Source organism: Stenella coeruleoalba (assembly GCF_951394435.1).
Source record: "Stenella coeruleoalba genome assembly, chromosome: 7".
NCBI classification, from domain to species: domain Eukaryota; kingdom Metazoa; phylum Chordata; class Mammalia; order Artiodactyla; family Delphinidae; genus Stenella; species Stenella coeruleoalba.
In genome coordinates this window covers 75,779,434-75,802,015 of record NC_137153.1, presented here as the reverse complement: position 1 = coordinate 75,802,015, position 22,582 = coordinate 75,779,434, and the positions used below count along the sequence as shown (strand labels likewise).

Below are 22,582 nucleotides of genomic sequence, written 5' to 3'. Positions count from 1 at the left end.
TTACTCAGAAAAAATACGTGTGTATGTACTGGCATATGTATACCTACATATATCTGGAGAGAGTAGGGAAGAACTGTGAATCAAACATGGTAAAACGTTAACACTGGGGAACATGGGTGAAGGCTATATGAGAGTTATTTATATTACTCTTGTAACTATTTAAATAATTTAATGACTTAAAAAGTTTAAAATTTTTAACTTAAACAGTGTATTTGTTTAGAAACACAAATACTTGAAGTATAAGGAAAAGTTAACACGATAAACATAAAATTTAGGATAATGAGTTTTCCAGAGTAGAAGGGAAGAAAATGGGACGGGGAGTTAAAATTTTTAACTACAAAACTTAAACAGTATATTTGTTTAGAAATGCAAATACTTAAAGTATAAGGAACAGTTAAGGACATGATAAACATAAAATTTAGGATAATGAGTTTGCCAGAGTAGAAGGGAAGAAAATGGGATATAGGAGGCTTCAAAGATAACAGAAGGGTTCACCATGTCTTCATTCATTACACCTTATAGAAACATTATAACTGTTTTTTTTATATGAGCAAATATATGAGCAAAAAAATTCTCCGCTCACACTAAATGTAATTTTTTTTAAACAGCAAAATCTGTGCCATATGAAATGCTCACATTGGTATGAGCATTAATGCTCTGTGGAACGCCCAAATGACCAAGAAGTAAAACTACAGGAGGGTAGAGGCAATGAGAAAACAGAGTGACATAGGTGAAACATTTATAGTATTCTGATGCTGATGCTAGTAATCTAAAAGGATATTATATTTGTCCCTTCTTCTTTTAAAAGGTCAGTAACGTGCTAAACAATCTTTACAGGCACCTGATAGTTGTGAATGTTTTGGGGGTACAAATTGTTACTCTCTAATTTATTTGTCCCCTAAATTAAGAATCCCTTGACGCCTTAACCAATTTGTGGAATAAGGAATCTACTTAGATGGGAGTATAATCATAACTAAGCACTGAGCCGAATTCACCACAAATCTCAGAGCCAAGGTTAAATGACACATCTGAATCCTGAAGTCATTAAACAAGCTAATAATTTCAGCAGCTGCCTTACAAAGACATCTTCAGAGACTAAATTCAGCAAGTGGACAACTGAGAATGACTTTAGGAAAAACACCCACTCTCTCTTTTGAAAACTGAAAGGGGATATCAACTGATGGTAAAGTTTATCTCATCAGACTGCATAGAAATGGATAAGAAAATACAGGCATGTACCACCTACACTGGCTACACAAGCCTGCTCCTTTGATCATTATTTTCAAATACAAAATCTGCCTTAGAGACCTGCTATAAGTTGAATTGTCTCCCCAAAAGTCATACGTTGAAGTCCTAAATGCTCAGTACCTCAGAATATTTAGAGATGAGGTTTTTACAGAAGTAATCAAGTTAAAGTGAAGTCATTAGGGTGCGCCCTAATTTAGTATAACCGGTGTCCATACAAAAAGGGGAAATGTCAACACAGAGACATGAATAGAGAGAAGATGATGTGAAGAGACACCTGGAGAAAAATGGCCATCAACAAGCCAAGGAAAAGAGACCTGGAAAAGATCCTTCCCTCACGGCTTCCAAAAAGAACCAGCCCTGCCAACACTATGATCTTGGACTTCTATCCTCCATAACTGGAAGACAATAAATTTCTGTTGTTTAAGCCACCCAGCTTGTGGTGCTTTGTTATGGCGACCCTAGCAAACCAATACAAGACTCTATGGGAGAGGGGATTATAAGACTAGTCTAATAAATCAACAAAGGAAAAATATTACGGAAACTCCCTTTTTGTGTTTACCGTAGGCGCTTCATCTGAGAAGTCTGAGGTGGCAAAAAATACACTAGACTTAACTAAAGAATCAAGATTCTACCTAGTAAATCTAGGTAGAATCAAGATTTGCTAGCTCTGTGAACAAAGCAAATCCCTTAACCTTTCTGACTTATCATGTTTGAAAATATGGTAAGAATATCTGCCACATCTCCTTTCAATGCTATCAAGACAAAATATTTTTTAATGGAGATATGTAAAACACTCCATGAACTGTAAAAGTTCTCCATAAACGTAAGGTATTATGAGTAATGTTGATTTTTGACGTGGTAACCGGAGGGGTTATTTCGGGAGGCAACTGCTGACACAGTGTGCTCTGATTTCAGAAAGGCACCTGATGGCATCAGAAAGTTAACTTTGTTGAACAAGCTCAAAATAGGCAGATTTGGAGAAATTCATATCTGGTTGTCTACCCCTACTCAAAGGGTTGACAGGATGAGGGAAGCGTGGCTGGAGAGCTCTAGAGACATATCACCGAGCTCTGCCCCAGCCCTGTTCTTATCAATGGCTTAAATGTGAAAAGGATAACAATTTGGAAGGGACAGTTTGTTCCCTAGGTATCACAATCAAGTTTTTAAAAGATAGCCATGGGCTAAGACTAATAAGACGAAGCTGAACAGGAATACAAGTAAAAATCCAACATTTATGTTTAAGGAAAATCAAATGCACGAGGTAAAGATTATGAGACCTGATAAGAGCAAGAATGATGAGTTCAAAATTAGCAGTATGGAACAGTTGCCTATGGAAACGGATTCTAAGGTCAAATTTGTATAAATATAGGCAGTCCTCGCTTTGCATGATTCTCACATACATAAATCTCAGGTACTGAGACAGTTAAATAAAACCAGCCCCCAACAACATGGTTCAAATATCAGTTACCATGGTATGTTAACTGTGAGTGACTGAATGAAGTGCAAACGTGGCTCCTCACTCTCCATTCCACAAATCATTATATACATAACAGATGTGTATCATGATCAGTAGCCAATCACATCACTTCTTCCAAAGTCTGTGGTGACTGGTCACTGTGCATCACTGTGCATCAGTTCAATACACAGACAACAAAGCATGTAGTTGTGTTGCCTCCTTGTCTTCCAGCAATAAACTCACACAGCACTCTACAAAATGAATAATTGAAAGAGCAAACTGCTCAACAAAGATGAAAGTGCAGCAAAGAAATGAAAAATGATAGCACAAACAGCGAAACTTGAATCTAACATAAATGGAGTTATGGAAAAAACAGCTTATCGTTAGGAATGTTGGCACTGCCCCCATTCAAGATACTCTAGATCTATGGCCCCAGGAACTTAGTGGAGGTGAACTTATTGACACAAAGGAGGATAGTGATTGAAGATGTCTCAAAAGAAACAACAGCAGCAAAAAGCTTCATTCATTGAGATGTGTCTCAGAGATATTCACATGACATTCAGAGCTCAAAAGATAAAATATTGGAAGCTGATCCAAATTTATAAAGCAGGATGACAATTTGCAAGGCAAACAAAAGATGCTTACTCTGTATTATCAGTTTTATGATAAGAAGAAAAAGGCAAGCACTGTTCAAACTACTCTTGCTAAGTTTTTTTAAAACAAAGAAATGAAACACTTTATCTATGTTTCTAATGTTTTAAATTACAGTATACTAAATGAACACTAGTTTCACTGTTTATTTCATTTCCCCATGCATTTAGAGCTGAACTTTTTAATGTTTTAACAGTTTTAAAAGGTCTCAGAGTAATCGTAATTTTTCCCATTGATTCTTAAAATTACTTGCATGATTTCAGCTTTCAGTGTCCTTTTTCTCGTCCTTCATTATTATGCAAAGTGAAGACTACCTTGTGGTGTTCTTTTACACTTAGCTTGGGGTACAGGACTAATTGATCTTCAGTTGTGGAGGGATGAACTGAATTGAAATGTTTTTATAGGAAAGTGACCAGAATGTGGAAAGACCCTGAAATCAAAACATGAGAGTAAACTCTGAATGAAACTGACAGTATTTTGTCTGAAGAAGAGAGAAGTCAAGAAGATTACCATCATTGCAAATAATGGAAAAGTCATGACATAAAAGTGCCATTCTAGAGCAGCAAAACTAGCTTCAATAATGAAATAGTCAGCAATAGTGTTTTCAAGTTCATGAACAGAAGAAGCTTCTAACAATTAAAACTGGATATAAATGGAACTCACTGACTCACAACGTAGTGAACTCCTCGTGGTTGGAAGTGTTAAGCAGAGGCTGAGTGACCATCTGTCGGGGATGTTGTAGCAGAATTTAGTTCCTACACAGGATGGGAGTGGAGGCTCCATCCCCAGCTCAGATTCTAAACATCCATGTGGTAGCTTTAAAATATGTCCACAAATTCTTCGACACTCCTCTCTTCAAAAGGTGCCTTGAGGTGTACCAAACTTCATAATGTGCTTGGAATAAAGCACTCATGATGCTATGTGACTTCTCGGGCTAGCTGATAAAAAGGACAGCTTCCACCTGGCTCTTTCACTCTTGGATTATTATTATGGGGAGAAGCCTCCAGTTTTGCCATGAGGATACTTAAAAAGCCCTAGGAGAAGCTCTCATGGGAGGAAATCAAGGATTGATGTCCACAACTGTAAGCACCAGCTTACTGTCATGTGAATGAACTTGAACCTTGGAAGTGGATCCCTCAGCCCCAGTCAAGCCTTCAGATGACTTCAGCCCTGGCCAACATCTTGACTGAGGCCTCATGAGACATCCTGAGCTAAACTGATCCTGAATCCCTGACCCAAAGAATCTGTAAGGATAATAAATTGTTGTTTTAAGCCCCTAAGTTTTGGGGTAATTTGTTATGCAGCAATAGCTAACAAATACAATCCATTTTGATGTGAACACTGAGGGTACCTTGTAATCTTAAGAAGCCTGCTCACAGAGCTTTTTAATTCTTTCTTTCTTTTTTCCTGCCAGTCTCCTTTTAATACACTGAAACCACAATTTCCAAAAACTAGTTCCGATCATTGAAGATAAATGATTACTAATAGTATTCTGTTGTAAAAAGCAGAAAGTAGAGAAGGAATCTAAAATTAATTCCTCCCACTCTGGCTGATTATCAACCCACATTCAAATCTGCTGCAAAAGATTAACACAGACCTCACAAATAGGTCTTAATGTGCTCTTCAGCAGGAGAGAATTCCTTCAGTAAGTTCATCTCTCTGTCACAAATGGTCAATGAAACAAGGCTTAGCCCTTCCATGCTTCATATAATGAAGGAACCATTTCCTTCAGTGTGGCACCATCTGCTCACCCAAACTTAAAGGTCCAGCCCAGACTTCTATATGGACTCCAGATTCCTGTATCTGACATTGTCCTTGATGTCTCATTAGTATTTCTCACAAAGCACTTCAAAGTCAACATGTCCAAACAAAGTCCATGATCTTATTCCTGAACTGAGTCCCTTTCCAGAGTTCCTGTTCTACAAAATGAGACCACATCATTTCAGGGCACAATCCAGAAACCTTTGTCACATCTCTCTTACCCCCTGCTTAAAACCTCAATGGCTTCCCACTGTGTTTAGGGTCAAGAAAAACATTCATAGCATGGTCTGTAGGGTGCTGGGTGGTTTGGCATCTACCTGCCTCCCAGCCTAATCCCACCTCAGCCAAATCCCACTCTTTGTTCCTCCCTCCCCCTCTCTCTCTGCTCCACCACACTGGTCCCATTTCAGACTCTGTAAGCAGCCTGCTCTCCCCACCATCGGGCCTTTTTTCCCCTCCCTCTGCATGGAACACCTTTCTTTCCTCTTGCCCAATGAATCCCAACTGATTTTTCCTATTTCAGTTTAGCTGTCCTTCCTTAGGAAGCCTTTCCTGATGAGCTCAAATTCCTCATAACACCCCTCATTCATATCCCACCCCCAGTTAACAATTCTCTAAGCACCAGGCACCTGTTCTTGATGAAAATACAACATCGTCGTTATTCAATACACAAATCTAGAAGCAGGATACCTGACTTCAGTCCTTTCCGGTTGTATAAATTTGGGCAAGTTACTTAAACTCTCTGTGCCTGTGTTCTCATCTGTAATGTGGGAATAATAGTTATGAACATGTTGTGAAGATTAAATGAAACATAGGTAAAATGCTTAGATTGGTGACAGACACATCACAGACATTACATAAGTCTGAACTACTGTTTTACGACAGCTGCAATTTCACACATACTCATAATTATTGTTTTATTCATATCTGTCTTTACCATTAGATGACAAATTCCACAAAGGTGGAGATGTCTATTTTTACTTATTATCATACCTCCACTTCCTGGCATGAGGGGAACACATGAGAGATGCCTACTAAACATTTGATGAATGCCTACTAAACATTTGATGAATGAATAAATGAATGTGATGTAGGGCTGGCTTCTGAAGAACCTTGAAGTGTCACACAAAGGACTTTAGAGTGTTTTCTCTAGAAGTTTTTAAACAAGGGTCGCAGATGAAAATTAACGGAGCAATGATCGTAAGGTAAGTTAGGAGGAGAGTTTAGAGACAGGAAGAACCCTTAGCCAACCATTTGAATGGTTCATCTGGGTAGAGGCAATGGCCAGTGTAGAGAGGAGCAGAGAGAGAAGTAACATGGGAGCAGAATGTTAAGGAAGGACCCACACAACTTGGTAGTGCACTGGATCCAGAAGAAACAGTGAGGATATATATAAATACTAAGTCTCTGAATGAGAGAGTGAGGATGAAACGACAGAACTATGACAACCAAAGGAGATGTGAGTTGGAGGTGTAGAGGGGAGATGACGCAGGGGAGCAGGACTTGCAGACAGAGCTGTCCAACAGCAGGTGTGGGCAGAGGACTGAAACTCACAGGTCTGGAGATGGATATTGGAGTCATCTGTGCAGAGGTGAATGTGAACCCCATGCAAGAGGCTGACATTTCTGGGGAAGAGAAGATGGAGTGAGAAGCGCTGACAGGGGAAGCCTGGGGTTTTGTGGCTGATTTTTAAAGTCTAGAAGGGTGAGAGGAGCCAGGAAAGGAATTGGAAAAGGTAAAGTCAGGGAGACAGGCCTGGGGAGTAATGAGTGGAATGAATGGAAGCCCACTCCTATCTAGTTAAGAATTCCGCTGAAGGGTCAACCACTTCCTCAGGTGCCCTTTTTTTTTTTTTTTTCCTCTTTTCCATTTTTTTTTTTTAACATCTTTATTGGGGTATAATTGCTTCACAATAGTGTGTTAGTTTCTGCTTTATAACAAAGTGAATCAGTTATACATATACATATGTTCCCATATCTCTTCCCTCTTGCGTCTCCCTCCCTCCCACCCTCCCTATCCCACCCCTCCAGGCTGTCACAAAGCACCAAGCCAATACCCCTGTGCCATGCGGCTGCTTCCAACTAGCTATCTACCTTACTACGTTTGTTAGTGTGTATATGTCCATGACTCTCTCTCGCCCTGTCACAGCTCACCCTTCCCCCTCCCCATAACCTCAAGTCCGTCCTCAGGTGCCCTTTTTGACCTGACCCCTCAAGCTAAAGAAATTGCTCTTTGGCAATGTCTGCGTGCACCTGACATCAGCAATGTGGTAGGCTGAATTATGGCCACCAAAAATATCCCGTTCCTAATCCCTGGAACCTGCGAATGTTACCTTATGTGGCATTTTGCAGATGTGGCTAAATTAAGTATCTTGATATGGAGAGATTATTCTGGACTAGCGGGGTGGACCCTAAATGCAATCATAAGTGTCCTTAGTGGAGAGAGGGAGAGGGAGATTTGACACAGAAGCAGGAGGCAATGTGCCCGCTGGAGCGAGGTGCTGTTTTTGAAGATGGAGGGAAGGCCCAGGAATCAAGGATGCAGGAAATGTAGCTCTAGAAACTGGAAAATGCAAGGAAACAGATTCTCCCTTAGAACTTGCAGAGGGAGCAGGGCCCTATTGACCCCTTGATTTTGGCCCAAGGGAATGGATTTCAGACTTTGGACCTCCAGAAATGTAAGAGAATCAATGTGTGTTGTTATAAGTCACCAAGTCTGTGGTAACACCATAGGAAGCTAATGTTGATACAAGCACTAAACTCACTGAAGTATAATCTAGAGTTCATCTATTTGTCTCCCCACTAGAGTATAACCTCCTCAAAAGACAGTGATGCTCGTGGTCCTTGGTATTTCTCGCACCAAAGTGCTAGACACACAAAGGAACTCAAATATAGAAAGGTTGAAAGAAAAGAATCAGAACAAGAAGAAAAAAAGAGGGAGGGAGTTGCAAAATAGAGAGAGTGGCCGATAAAGGCTTATCCTTAAACATGAAACTGACAATATGAATGTAGAGAAACTGGGCAGGGCTGAGCTTCGTGCCAGCCCCCATGTCCCCCAGGAGCCAGCAATCCCAAAACAGCCTGGGCAGGCCACATCCAGGCTGGGCATCAGAGATAGAGGGGCAATCCTAAGGTGAACCCTAGCTCCAGCCTTAACTCTAACCCTCAGCCTAACCCAGTACAGGGGGGCTAAGGGCATCCATCCCTCGGAAAAAACCATAGGTAGCATCATCTGAGGGCTGAGAGTGCAAGTTCAGGAACCATGAATACCTGGGTTTGCATCTAAGCTCTGCTTCTTACTATCTGAAAATCCTTGGACAAGTTACTTAAATTTCCTAAGGCTCAATTTCTCACCTTTAAAATAAAACTAATATTCTTCAGATTAAAAGAGATCATGAATGAGAAATGCCAGGGGTGGAGTAACAATTCAAGAAATGTTACTTTCTAGTTTTGTTATTTCTATTTTCCTATCAAATCCAGACAGAGGAGAACAGGGTAAGGCCCACTCCCATGAAAACTGAGGGCTGGGAACGAGGCAAGGGACAGGTCGTGGTCAGAGCTGCGAAGATTCCACATGAGGCCATGCCGGTGGCTGGAGTGGAAGGAGGATGGAGGTCCCTGGAGATGGAAGAATATGAGATCACACTGTCCACATGGTGAAGGGGAAAGTGATGTTAATTACTGAAAAAAGAATACCCTTGCTTCCAAACTCCTCTCTATCTAGACTCTCCTCCCTGCAGCCACCAGAGTTCTCTTTCAACAACAGAGCACTGGTGACATGTCACTCCCCTATTTTACAATGTTTCTCATCATCATTTTCAGAGTACAGAGGAAACTCCTTAGCAGAAAGCAAATGAAAAGGTTGGCAAAGAAGTAGGGATCAGGAGTCAGATTATCTGAGTTCACATCCCAGCACCACGCTGTTTGTAATAACAAAACAGATGAAATAATTTACATACTCATCAATAGGGAATGGTGAAATAAATTCTGGCCCATCACTGCAATGGAAAATGGTGGAAAAGTGAGAAAATGAGGCAAATCTTTATCTACTGTTATGCAAGGATGTCAAAGAGTCATCCCTCACTATCCACGGGGTATTGGTTCCAGGACTTGTGAGGGTACCAAACTCCAGGGATGCTTAAGTCCCAGAGTTGACCCTTTGTACCCTCAGATGCAGAACCTGAACCTATGGAGGGCTGACAGTATATAGCAAAGCATTAAACATTTAGTGGACCACGATTTGTGGGAAAAAAATGAATATATAAAAATATATAAGTATTTGAATACGTAAAATATATATATTAGCTTCTATATGTTGTACATTATCTCTAGAAAAATATATAAGAAACTGGTAATAGTGGTTGTCTTTTGGGAGGGGCACGGTCATGTCTAGGAGACAGGAACAGAAACAGGACCTGCTAGCCACTACATATATCCTTTTGTAAACTTGGAATTTCCTATCATGTGCATGGATTTTCTTTTTCTTTTTTTTTTTGGTGTATTTTTTAAAATCCCAGTTCCAGCATTTATCAGCTGTGTAACATTGGCAAATCATTACTTAATCTCACTAGACCTCTGTCTCCTCACTCATAAAATGAGAATAAAAATACTACCTTCCTCATAAAGTTGTTGTTGGCATTAAATGAGATGGCACAAGTAAAATGCTCAAAAGAATGCCTGGCATAGAGTAAGTATTCAATAACACCAGCAATTTCTGCTTCCATAAATAAGGGGGTGAGATACTCTAAAGGTACAAATAACTCTATGCTGCATAAGACTTTTTAGGTAATGTTTGCAGGACACAGGGGAAGTATCAAGGTTTAAAAAAAAAAAAAGAGAGAGAGAGAGAGAGACTAAAAAGAGGCTGTAGGGTGAAAGAGGAACAATGAACAGTAAGCTCAGACAAAATGCCCGGTGACCCCAACGGTCCCAAGCTCCCAACAGAAGAAAATAAAAATCCTTTCTGGAGGACCGTATCCCCAAACCCACTTCACAGATGAGGAAGGAAGACACACAAAGGATCCAGACTAGCCCATGATCACACAATCCTATGAGTAGTAGAATCCCTTCTCTAGTTCAGGTATCCCAACTTATGGCCTAATACATTTTTTCACGATATTTAATCTATAAAATTTCTTTTAAATACAGTTCCACAAAAAGCCAGTTATTAAGTTCTAAGAAATCTGTACTCAATGAAAACAGCAATGAGCTTTATTTTTCTTTCAGTCTTTATGTATATTCCCTGCTTCTTGCTGTATCCTTTAATATAGTGCTAGGAGAGTCATTTTTGCCAACCAGTATTCTATCTTTAAAATTAATATGTGCAAATGCCCCCTCACCCAAGCTACTGCAATTGGTTCACATCAAGAGCTCAGGGATAATTATGTGTTTTCATGAGTACAGGATTCATTAGTCAAAACTGTGGTTCTAATCCAATTTTCCTGTTGTATTTTTATGGCAACCAGAGAATGCTATTTGATGTCATATTCCCTAATATATGCTTCATTCTGTTTGTTTAATTTACAGTTCATCTCTCTTCATCCCATTTGGTCATTGGGACACAGCTGTATGAATTAGCAAGAGCACCTCCTACTGGAGGTTCAGGGGACCTTTACTTGCTCTCAGAGCTGGAAGATACATTTTTTAAATTACTGTTTTTTTCTATCATATGTGGTGAAATTGAAAACCTCTTTGTTTCTATCACATTAATTACAAAGACCTTCCCAGTGCCCCTGGAAAACCAAATGTTTCACAATTTCCAATTCCAGTGTGAGCTCAGTAGCCAGCTTTGCTTTTGGGGTGTTTAGTTTGTTTTAATCAGATTGACTATATAGGGAGTAGGATGAAAGTAGAAAAGCAAAATTTTGGTTCCGTTTGTTTCTGCCGAACAGAACTCCCAAGACTTTGTACCTACGACTGGGAGTAGCTCTTTAAATAAGTTACATCAGGACAATTAGTCCAAGGTTTGATTTACAAAGCCTACTTAAAAGTCGGTATGAACATGTATGGAAATCATGGTGGCCATCTAGAGAATATGCATGCAGAGCAGCCAAGGTTTGTCAAATTGTGGCTCTATGTCCAAAAGAGTAGATTTAAAAAATGAAATCTTGGGACTTCCCTGGTGGCACAGTGGTTAAGAATCCACCTGCCAATGCAGGGGACACGGGTTCGAGCCTTGGTCCAGGAAGATCTCACATGCCGCGGAGCAACTGGGCCCTTGCTCCACAACTACTGAGCCTGTGTGCCACAACTACTGAGGCCACGTGCCTAGAGCCCGTGCTCCACAACAGAAAAGCCACCGTAATGAAGAGCCCACGCACCACAACAAAGAGTAGCCCCCTCTCGCCACAACTAGAGAAATGCCGTGTGCAGCAACGAAGACCCAATGCAGCCAAAAATAAATAAATTAAGTAAATGTATTAAAAATAAATAAAATAAAATAAAATAAAATCTTTCCTTGTCGATTGCATTATTCTGAACTTTCATCAAATCTTTAACCATGGTCATTTTTAAGTCTTTTGTCATTTACAGACAGTTCTGGGTGTACTCTGATGCTTTTGCAAATATGTTCCTATAAAAGGGTTTCATCTTCAAGGAATTCATGGAAAAGACTCTGACAAGTACATGTTTCTGGTAACTGACTATACTGCTGAACTGAATGAATACGCATTTTCAGAACTCTAATGGAAAACTGATGAATTCATGAAAGTGCTAAGATCAAGATAAAAAAAATTAATTACATGGAACTGAGTGAACTGATGAGGATGATTATAATTTTTGTGACTTTCTGTTTGAATTTAAAAAAAAAATCCCACAAGGACTCAGAGGCAAAAAATATACAAATCAATTTTCACTGCAAAGTAAAGGAGCTGTTACAGCGGAGCATTCCTGGACTGAATGTCAATATTATGACATAGTATGAGTGTGTTTCGTGTTTGGTGATTTCAATCATTGTTGCTTTTGTTGTGGTCATCCATTTACAATGCTTGGTGTCAGTTTATTTATCTGTTGTAAAAATAAAATACAGTGTGTGTGTGTGTGAAAAAAATAAAATAAAATCTGAGTCCAATCAGAAATATTCCACGTGATTGATACTCCTTCTTGTTTGTCTCTCTTTTCTTTGTGGTGGCTCTAGATAGACGTGACATTAGGTTTCACATAGCCAACATATTGTGAGTTTCACTGAACTGCCTGCTTATTAGCTCAACAAACTCAACTCTTGAAGCTAATAAAAGAAATTCAGAACAAGCCCCGCTACTGGCCTTGCAAATCCCTCTCCTGTATGAGGATGCCAGAGCCAAGCACTGACACTAGTTTACTTTTCCCCACTCCCAAGGCCAGCGTCTATGGCCCCGGTTCCAAAGCTCTGACCTGTAACGACATAACAGCGTCCCTGAAAACCTGAGTAAGAATTAGCAAATTAGTGATCTTGGAAAGGACACATAATTGCTTTAGAAAGTTTACTGACAAACTGCCAAAATGCCTTATGAGTTTTCTCTGGTAAGACAAAAAGCCAAAAGCAAACAAAAATTTTATAACAGAGACTGGTAACTATATCCTAAGGTTTTCATATATCCCCAAATATCTGATTACCAGTACAGCATTTAATTTCTCCCAAATCAGAGCTGCTAAAAGTACAGATTTTAGAACCAGACCATGTATATTTAAACCCTAACTCCATCAGTTTCCAGCTATGTGAGCTTGAACAAGGCACTCAAACTGTTGGTGACTCAGTTTCCTCATCTGCAAAATGGAGATATAATGGTACTTAATTCACAGAGTTGTTGTAATGATTAAATGAGTTAATATATGTAAAAGACTCAGACTAGTGCCTGGCACACAATAAATGTTATACAATCTTTTACCTTTTTTAGAAATTAATCATTTGCTTACTTATTCATTCATCAAATATTTGCTGAGCACATTCTATCTACCAGATGATGTGCCCAGCCTGGAGAATGTGATAGGAGTAAGACATAAACCCTTGCCCTCAAGGAATTAATAATCTACAGCAGCAGCAATGCTAGTAAAAGGAAACTGCTTTGATAGCAGTATATCTTCACTTGCTCATTTTTTTAATAATTGAAGTATAGATGACTTGCAATATTATATTCGTTTGCAGTATACAAGTAGTGATTCGATATTTTTATAGATTATGCACCATACAAAGTTACTGTAACATATTGACTATAACATATTGATCATATCCCTGTGACTTATTTATATGATAACTGGTAGTTTATACCTCTTAATCCCCTTCACCTATTTCACCCCCCTCTCTCCACTCCCCTTTTTCTGGCAACTACTAGCTTGTTCTCATGTCTGTGAGTCTGTTTCTGTTTTGTTATATTTCTTTGTTTTGCTTTTTTAGACTTCACATATAAATGAAAACATACAGTATTTGTCTTTCTCTGTTTGACTTATTTCACTAGGCGTAATACCTTCCAGGTCCATCCAAGTTGTCACAAATGGCAAGATTTTACTCTTTTTATAGCTAAGTAATAGTCCACTGTATATATTTTTACCACATCTTCTTTATCCATTCATCTTCTGATGGGCACTTAGGTTGCTTCCATATCTTGGCTATGGTATATAATACTGTTACAAACACTGGGGTCCTCAATTTTTCAAGAACATAGAAACATTTTATAAATATGCTAAGTGTGGGTTGCTTTTCACCTTCTTCGTGAGAGTTACTGCGTATACAAAAAGGACAAGAAATGATACTGAGGTGCTGACGCTGGAGGACAAGATGGGCTCAATGGCTGGTTAAGTGATACTGACCAGTACACCACCATGCAGCTTTAGGGATTCAGACATACACCTCCACTAAATTACAAACACCTTGCAAATTCATCTGAGAAAGTCACACCTGTGCTCACCAAGGGCCTGTTACAGGGTGCATGGCAAACAAATCATTAGGTACAGAGGCTAGGAGGAAAAATGCCAAGATTTGGCTGGAAGTTGTATAAAATATACTCCTTGGCCTACCTTTTGTCATGTTCAGTAACGCATTTTACCTGGTAATGATTCAAGGCAACACATATTGTTTAAATGTACATCATATGCCCATCAAACTGTTAAGGATTCAGATAAATGTATAAGAAATAATTCTTGCCTTTTGAAAGTTTATTTTCTGCCAGAGGAAATAAAATTTATGTGCAGATAGGAAACTGAGAACAGTGCACAGTGGCATGTTTCTAAGAGCCAAATTGGCATTATGAACTGAGCTGTGAAAACTCATAGAAAGGAGAAATCTTCTTTTCTTTTTTTCTGTGTTTTGGAGGTGATGGATAAGTTATAAGTAGGGAAGAGTGAGGGGTTAGGGCATTCAGGATAAGACACAAAGATGGGGAAGCCCAAAGACATGAAAAAAATGTAAACTGATGTGTATTTATATTGTCATAATTGTCACATCATTCCTTTTCCACATAGTTTCCTCTTAACTGTCTTCTCACTCTACATACCCAATGATTTGGCATTTTTGAAGACTCCAATCCTGTCTAGATTACACGGATAGTTTTCCTTATTCTAATTTCAATTGTCACAAATCTAGCATAAGTCTTGTTTTTCTCCTTCCTACTTGATTGTCTGGACAGAGAAAGAAAAAAAGAATGATTGTTCAGGCCTCCATTCATACAGATAAGGGTTGCAGTTTTCCTTCCTAATGTGAGTCATTTATATGTGGTTTTTTTTCCAACTGGATTAAATCTTTCTTGCACAGTCATCCACCTGGGAGAGAGGGAGGAGGTGAGGTTTTCTTAATTCCCTTAGAGAAGGCAGGAGTCCAAAAATGCTTCCCCAGGATCAAAGTGCATTTAAAATACAGGAAACATCTGTTTCGATTGTCTTACCTGCTTTTGTTTGTTTTAATTTCAAAACAACCTTAAATGTATAGAAAAATTATGCCTTCCCTGTTTGGTCTTAATAAAATGAAAATAGCTTCACTAGTAGCATCCCACGCTTTGAAACAAAAATACTGACTGAATATCAAGATTTCCAGTGACTCTGAGGTGCTAAATTACATTTCTGAGATAAGATAGTAAAATGATTATTAAGAAGGTTGTAACTAATTCTAAACTCTGGCACATATACATTTGCCAAGGCTTTAGCGTCCACTCAAATATTTGTAAATGGGCAATATTAGTGCTTATGTAACTTTTATAAGCACAAACACTTGTAGAAAAGCCCTCAAATAACTTAACTGGGGGAATAAAACATACGTAACTTATTTGTATTTTATCACTATTGGAGGCACTTTATGATAAATAAAAACATTACACAGTTATCTCAGAAGAGTTGTCTATGATCACTATCTGTATTTCCTTATCTTTCACCCATTTCAAACCCAAACCAAGATGACTGGCACCCTCTCTCTCCACCAAAATAAGTCTTCGTAAGTTCAACAATAATCTCATGTTGCTAAATCCATTGGACATTTTTCCAGTATTATTCCTCCTCTACTTCTCAGTAACATGTGACATTTGCTCTACTCCCTCCATCTTGAAGTATCCCCATCTTTTGCCTTCTATGACATTACCTTCTGGTGCTCAATCCTTACTCCACTATCTCCTACTCAGATATCTCAAGGGCACCTCCACTAAGCATGACCAAAACAGACCTCAGGGTCTGACCTCTTTCTCTGTTCCCTAACTCAATGATGTCCACCACATCCATCCAGTTGTATAAGCCTGAAATCTAGGGGAAGCTTGTCCCGACCCCATATCCAACCTGTCACCCAATCCCATTGAGTTTTTTGCATCCTTACTGTCTCACAGATGGACCTACTTCTCTCCAAGTCTACCACCACCTACCTCTCTTTCGTGGTTCACTGCAATTCCTTCTAACACATCTCCTACAGCAACCACTCTTGCTCTGCTCTAGTCTGTCCTCCACCCTGCAATTCATATATATATATATATGTAGGTTTGTTTGTTTTCATTTATATATATATCTTCTTTATCCATTTATCTATTTCAATTATCAATTTTTTGATAATTTCAATTATCAATAAATTGTCCATTTATTGATGGACACTTAGGTTGCTTCCATATCTTGCCTATTATAAACAATGATGCCATGAACATTGGGGTGCATGCCTTTCTTCGAACTACTGTTTTCGTTTTCTTCAGATATATACCTAAGGGTGGAATTGCTGGTAGTTCTATTTCTAGTTTTTTGAGGAACCTCCATACTGTTTTCCATAGTGGCTGCACCAGTTTACATTCCCACCAATAGTGTACTAGGTTTCCCTTTTCTCCATATCCTTGCCAACATTTGTTATTTGTGGGTTTTTTATGATAGCCATTCTGACAGGTGTGACTGTTTATATATTTTTAAAATGCAAATCTGATCTATCTTCTTCATTCTAACAGTCTTCATTGCCTTCCCATTGGCCTTGGAATAAAGGGAAAGGCCTACAAAGACACTGCCATGGCTACTGCTTATCTCTCTGGCTTCATCTATTTCCACCCCCATCCTCCATCACAGGTTCCTAATTCCTCCACCCCACTGGGTCTTTGCATGGCCTTTCCCCTCCCTTCCTTTGCCTAGTTAACTTCCATTTAGACTTCAGACTCAACCAAATGTCACTTCTTTAGGGATGCATCTTGAAACACCTCCTCAAAATAAGCCAGGTCCTCTGGCTTCATACCTCCATAGCACTCTGCATTTTTCCTTTGTAGAGATCATATACTTATTCATGCTCATTTGATTATTGACTCTGAGTACAAATAAGGCAGTATCTGCATTCCTTTTGCTCACAATTTTATCCTGAACCCCTTTAAGTCTTTGCTCTTCATCAGCCATTATCAGTTGTTATGAGCTCCAAGGGCACTAACTCCACAGGCTAGTGAGTCCACATGCTTGGAGCTGAAGGTTCATGTCCCAGGGAGCCGGAACGGCTTCTCCCTGTGTTTTGCACTTCAGAAAATAGTTAGGGCTTACATAAGACCACCCTCCACATGGCAGGAGGGAAACAACTTCCACGTTAAAGGGCACAAAGAAAAAAATCTGTCCCACTCTTGGAAGGCATTAACAATATTACTTCTTCTGTTGCACCTTCACAGATATTGGCTACAACCAGATGAGCATGTTGATTAACTACTGCCTGCCTACACAGCCAGGACTATCTGAGGGTCAAAAGGAATAGTGTACTCTCAGAGTATAGCAGCCCATTCTGTTCATTCTTTTACTCAGAAGCATTTATTGAATGCTGATTTTGTGCTAAAGCACCAAGTACTGTGAGGGGCAGGAGATGGAAAATAAGAGCTATTGTTTTTGGAGGGTCTACCATGTTCCAGGACTATAAATTGTAAGTGGCAGTTTACAAGCAACATTTCAAGTAAATTACAATTTTATGAAGAAGTGAACACTTAAACCATAATATAAAACCAAAGGGAGTAAGCAGGCCTATATAATCTACATTATTCCAAATCCTTAACACAGCCCAAGTTAAAGGCATTTGAAAACTTTATGTGGCCTCAGAGTTCCAATTAGAATCTACTCTTCCAGGGTTCTTAATTACTCACTAGGACATGAAACTAATTATAGCTCCCAGTGGCCAAGTACATTGTATCAAACACCCAGATTAGAAAAACCCAGAGTTCTTATTCAAACAATTATTTGGAAGATATTTTTAGTTGGCTGTACATTTTGGTGATCCTAAAGTGAACTTTTCCAACCTGGTTATCCTGCAGTAAAAAAAAATCTAAGCACCGTTTATCTAACAAATATTCATCTGGGTGCCTACCTACCACGTGCTAGGAGTCGTGAATACAAAAGTGATCAAGTCATGGCCCCTGCCTTCAAGGTTGGGTTATAGGAGAGACTCACAAAATAAAGAGCCACAAAGAGGTGCCAAGCAGAAACTGAGGCACAAAGGAGCCAGGTTCAGCTCTGCCTGCAAACAGAAGGCAGGGAGCAATGTCAGCAATGACCTCATTGAGGAAGTAACGTTTAAACTAGTTTCTAAACTAGTTTCTAAACTAGTTTCTAAGGTACATGGAACCAGCAGAAGGAAGGTGAAGGAGGAGCATAAACAAAGACACAAGGGCATAAACAATATGAAAGGTGGGGCAATCAGTTAGCAAGGCTAGGCCAGGAATTATCCCACAGTTAAGCAATGTGGAACCATAAAACAACTTTAAACAATAAACTGGTTTTAAAAACTTGCACATGATGTAGCACTGCTGACAATAGGCAAAAGGTGGAAACAATTCAAATGTCCATCAACTGATGGACACATAAACACAATGTTGTATATCTATACAATGGATTATTAATCAGCCATAAAAAGGAAAGGAGTTCTGACACATGCCACAACATGAGTGAACCTTGAAAACATTAAGTGAAAAAAGCCAGACACAAAGGTTACACATTATATTTATCCATCTATATAAAATATCCAGAATAGGGCAAATTTATAGAAACAGAAAGCAAATTAGTGGTTGCTCAGGGGAAGGAGGGGAGGGATAGGGAGTGACTGCTTCATGGTTAATGGGTTTCCCTTTGGGGGTGATGAACATATTCTGGAACTAGTTAGTGGTGATGGTTGTACAACATTGTGACTGTGATAAATGACACTGAATTGTACACTTTAAAATGGTGAATTTTATGGAAAATTATAAAACAAAAACTAATAATGCAGAAAGGTATAAAGTGGAACGTGAAAATTCTTCTCCACATCCCCACTTCTCCACTCCTACTCTACAAAACTGTTATTTGGGTGTTTTTTGTTTTTGTTTTTGCGGTACGCGGGCCTCTCACTGTTGCGGCCTCTCCCGTTGCGGAGCACAGGATCCGGACGCGCAGGCTCAGCGGCCATGGCTCACGGGCCCAGCTGCTCCGCGGCATGTGGGATCCTCCCGGACCGGGGCACGAACCCGTGTTCCCTGCATCGGCAGGCGGACTCTCAACCACTGCGCCACCAGGGGAGCCCTTATTTAGGTTTTTAATTTTAATACTGCCTTCCAGACATATGTTTTATAATGTGTGTATATAAGTGTGTGGGTGAATGGAGAGTGTTGTATGGTCATACACTTTTTTGTCCATTTAAACTACTGGGAAATCTTTGGGTTCTTAAAATTCCTATATCAGTATATGTAAGTCTAGAAGAACTCACTTTAAATTAGAATTATCTTATAATTGTTTAGCCTTCAAAGCTTTTTTAACTCACGAATCAATAGCTGGTTGATAAATTGAGGTCAACACAGCTGGGTTTTCAGGTGGAGGTTACTGAGGAAAGTTCATTCTGTCAAAATAATTTTTTAAAACCCAGTAACAGGCTGAGAAGAGAAAAAGCATTGTGACTATAGAAGCAGGTCTCATGGTGATGCCAACCTGAGCAGAACCATGATGAGAAGAGAAGGCATGAAGGGTATTTATTACGAAACGGTTTCAGGTAACAGTGCATGAATAACTAATTCATGAAAAACAAATCACCATTTCACAAGCAAAGGCACCAACTTCAACAGTCAAAAGATTTTGAAAAACAGATCTCAATTAGAAGTTAATGTTAATCAACTCTACTCCAATATAAGAGGAAAAAATCTACCTCATATGATTGTAGAGTATTAATGTGATAATAGATAAAATATCTAACACAGCATGTAGTATATTGTTTGATGCTTAAAATATATGAGATACTTTAAAAAAGAAAAAATAAAGTTAATGTAATTTATCCTTTAGAGTCAATAAGTCAGTGTAATAACGTCAATGAAGAAATGCTTTCATAAAGGAAAAGGGTGAGGCTTTTTCGAAGGTGGGAAATAACGTCAAAGTAAGATTTGGGGGGAGATGATCAACATTTATTGCTCAATCTTTTTTTCTTTTTTTGTCCACGCCTTGTGGCTGTGAGATCTTAGATCCCCAACCAGGGATTGAACCTGGGCCTTCGGCAGTGAGAGTGCAGAGTGCTAACCACCGGACTGCCAGTAAATTCCCTATTGCTGAGTCTTAAAAAATGTATCATGGGCTTCCCTGGTGGCGCACTGGTTGAGAGTCCGCCTGCCAATGCAGGGGACACGGGTTTGTGCCCCGGTCCGGGAAGATCCCACATGCCGCGGAGCGGCTAGAACTGTGAGCCATGGCCACTGTGCCTGCGCGTCCGGAGCCTGTGCTCTGCAACGGGAGAGGCCACAACAGTGAGAGGCCTACGCACCGCAAAAAAAAAAAAAAAAAATGTATCTGAAGAGATGAATCTGTCTTCACCTTTAATCTTAGGGATTAAATTGGTATTTACAATTTAAGTACAGAACGCTATTATAACTTTGCCATTTGACTATCTGAAAACAAAGAGCTACACAGTGTCTTTAGGAGAGAGAAGTCATCCAATGTATAGTAATCAGATGTTTATTTCAGAGTTAGGATTAACACTCTGAGTCTCAGTTTCCTTGTCAATAAAATAAGGAAAAGTTTTGTCACCCAGGGGATCAAGTCAAGGGTCCTTCATCTGTACCTAAACTGTCTCTGTAAAGCACAAGTGCACCTGTCTTAGGCAAGGAGGCAAAGAAGTGCCCCACTTCTGGTAAACTCTCTACTCCAGGCAAACTTGCAGAAAACCAAAAACTGACTGTATCTTCTAGCTGTTTTTACATAATTAGAACAAGAGGGCTTAACCACAAGAAACTGGCATAAGCTAGCCGAATTAAAAATTGGGACAAAGGTCTCTCTACAGCTCATTACCATCTCATTGTAATAAGATCTCTTCCCACCTGCGCCATACTGGTTAAACCCACTTCTGACCCAGACACTGAAGGACCACACAAGGGCTGAAAATAGGCATGAGCTGCATTCTGGAAAGTCACCACCCCTTTCCACAAGTCAGGATAATAAAAGATACCCGTGCCCCCTAGCCTCCTTCACCTTTTTCTATAGGAATTTCGCCTTGCCTGTAACGAGGAAAAGGTGATTTTAGAGCATGAGCTCCTCCTTTTCCATTCTTTGGCCAATGAATAAAGTTTCTGTTTGCTGCTAAAAAAGTAATTTCACCTTGTTGATGTGAACAATAACCAGGTAGGGAAAGAACCTAATCAGGAATCGGTAAGAGTTTCACCTCATAAAGTAGTCAGGAGAATTATGCTTTGCAAAGCACAGAGTACAGAACCTAGCACATAACAAGTGCCTAATAAATGTTCAATATTATCGTAGTTGTTAACGTGAGCAATAGCGCCATCCATGTACCTCCTGTCTACGAGCTTATAACCCAGTGTCATGGGCTAGAAACCCAATGCAATGTAAGAAGATGATTTACACACAAAATTTATTTCCTTTTTATTCATGTTATAGTATTTTAATGCACATCTGCTTAATATAACAAATGTGCTTATATTTTTATTGATCAAACTTTTAAAATCATAACTTAAATATACCATGGAACTCATTTTTAAAACTTACCATTGAGTAGCTGAGTGACCCACTGAGAATTTCTCTTGTATTTTGTTTTCTTAGTGCCTTGGATGCACCAGGAAAGAATAACACCTTGTTCTCCTCCCTAGAGGGGGAAGCTAAATATTAAGACCAGTGTGACCACAGCAGTCTGTATGAGTTGTTCTAGAACAAACAGAGCACAGGGGTGTGGAGTTGCCACTGAGCTGACCGACAGGAAAGCCCTTTCCAGCCTGGACAGAACAACATAGTAATGGCAGACAGATGGCTGGGATTAGCACCCAAGTGTAGCATCGTGTGGTCACAAAGGGCAGCCACGGCCACCATGGAAATGGATTTCTAACCGGTGTAAATGGGTTTGAAATTGTTGAATAGCCTCTTGTGAGGTTCCTCAACGTCCACAAAGCTGGATTAGCAGTAAAGGTAGGTGGTTCTGCATTTTACTGGCAACACGAAACAAACTGCACTCCAGGCTTATGCCAAATAACTACGAGGCTCCTCCCTCTTTCTGTTCATCATAACCCCATCAGAAGGACCACTCTTAGGAGTACCTGGAAGACATGGGGTCCTGCCACCCCTCTGACATCCTGAAGTCTATCTCTAGGACATTTCAGATCAGCCAAGACCTGGGTACCTGGACCACCTCCCACTGTCCCCTCCCCAGAGCTTCAGCCCTACAGAATAGTTTTATGGACCCCCTTCTTCCTGTCACATCTTCGGCTCAAGAGAGGCAATCCTATGAAATGCTACCTTGCACTGGAAAGTTGTTAAGCATAATTATAAGAGACAGTGTCCATCTAGGAGAAATTCCCATCCGAACTCAGCATCAAGAACAGGGGCATTTCTCTTGAGCAATTGCTTTTAGTACAGATATTGCCAACTAGGTAACATGTGTCCTTTTAATGGCTGGCACCTAGGAAAGTTAGAGGCCAATAACAGTGTAGGTCATTTCACGATGCATTTTAAATCTAATTCCTAGCTTTGTTTTATGTCAACAACTGACTCTTCTCCCTTAAATGTATAAAAGCATCACCACTTGCCTGTGCCCTCTAGAGCTGCCTTAAATCTTTTCTACAAAAAG

General features: G+C 39.6%; 1 protein-coding gene across 4 annotated transcripts in view; it reads right to left on the bottom strand.

The window, feature by feature from the left end:
• Positions 1–22,582, bottom strand: part of GDA (guanine deaminase) — a 260,601-nt gene that overhangs the window by 100,279 nt on the left and 137,740 nt on the right. Inside the window, exon 3 of one of the 4 annotated variants that reach the window (XM_079925961.1) lies at positions 21,511–21,607. The exons of the other annotated variants lie outside the window; for them this stretch is intronic. Within the exon in view, the coding sequence (XP_079782087.1) occupies positions 21,511–21,513 (3 nt within the window). The 5' untranslated portion in view covers positions 21,514–21,607. The remainder of the gene's footprint in view (positions 1–21,510; positions 21,608–22,582) is intronic. 4 annotated transcript variants of the gene reach the window in all.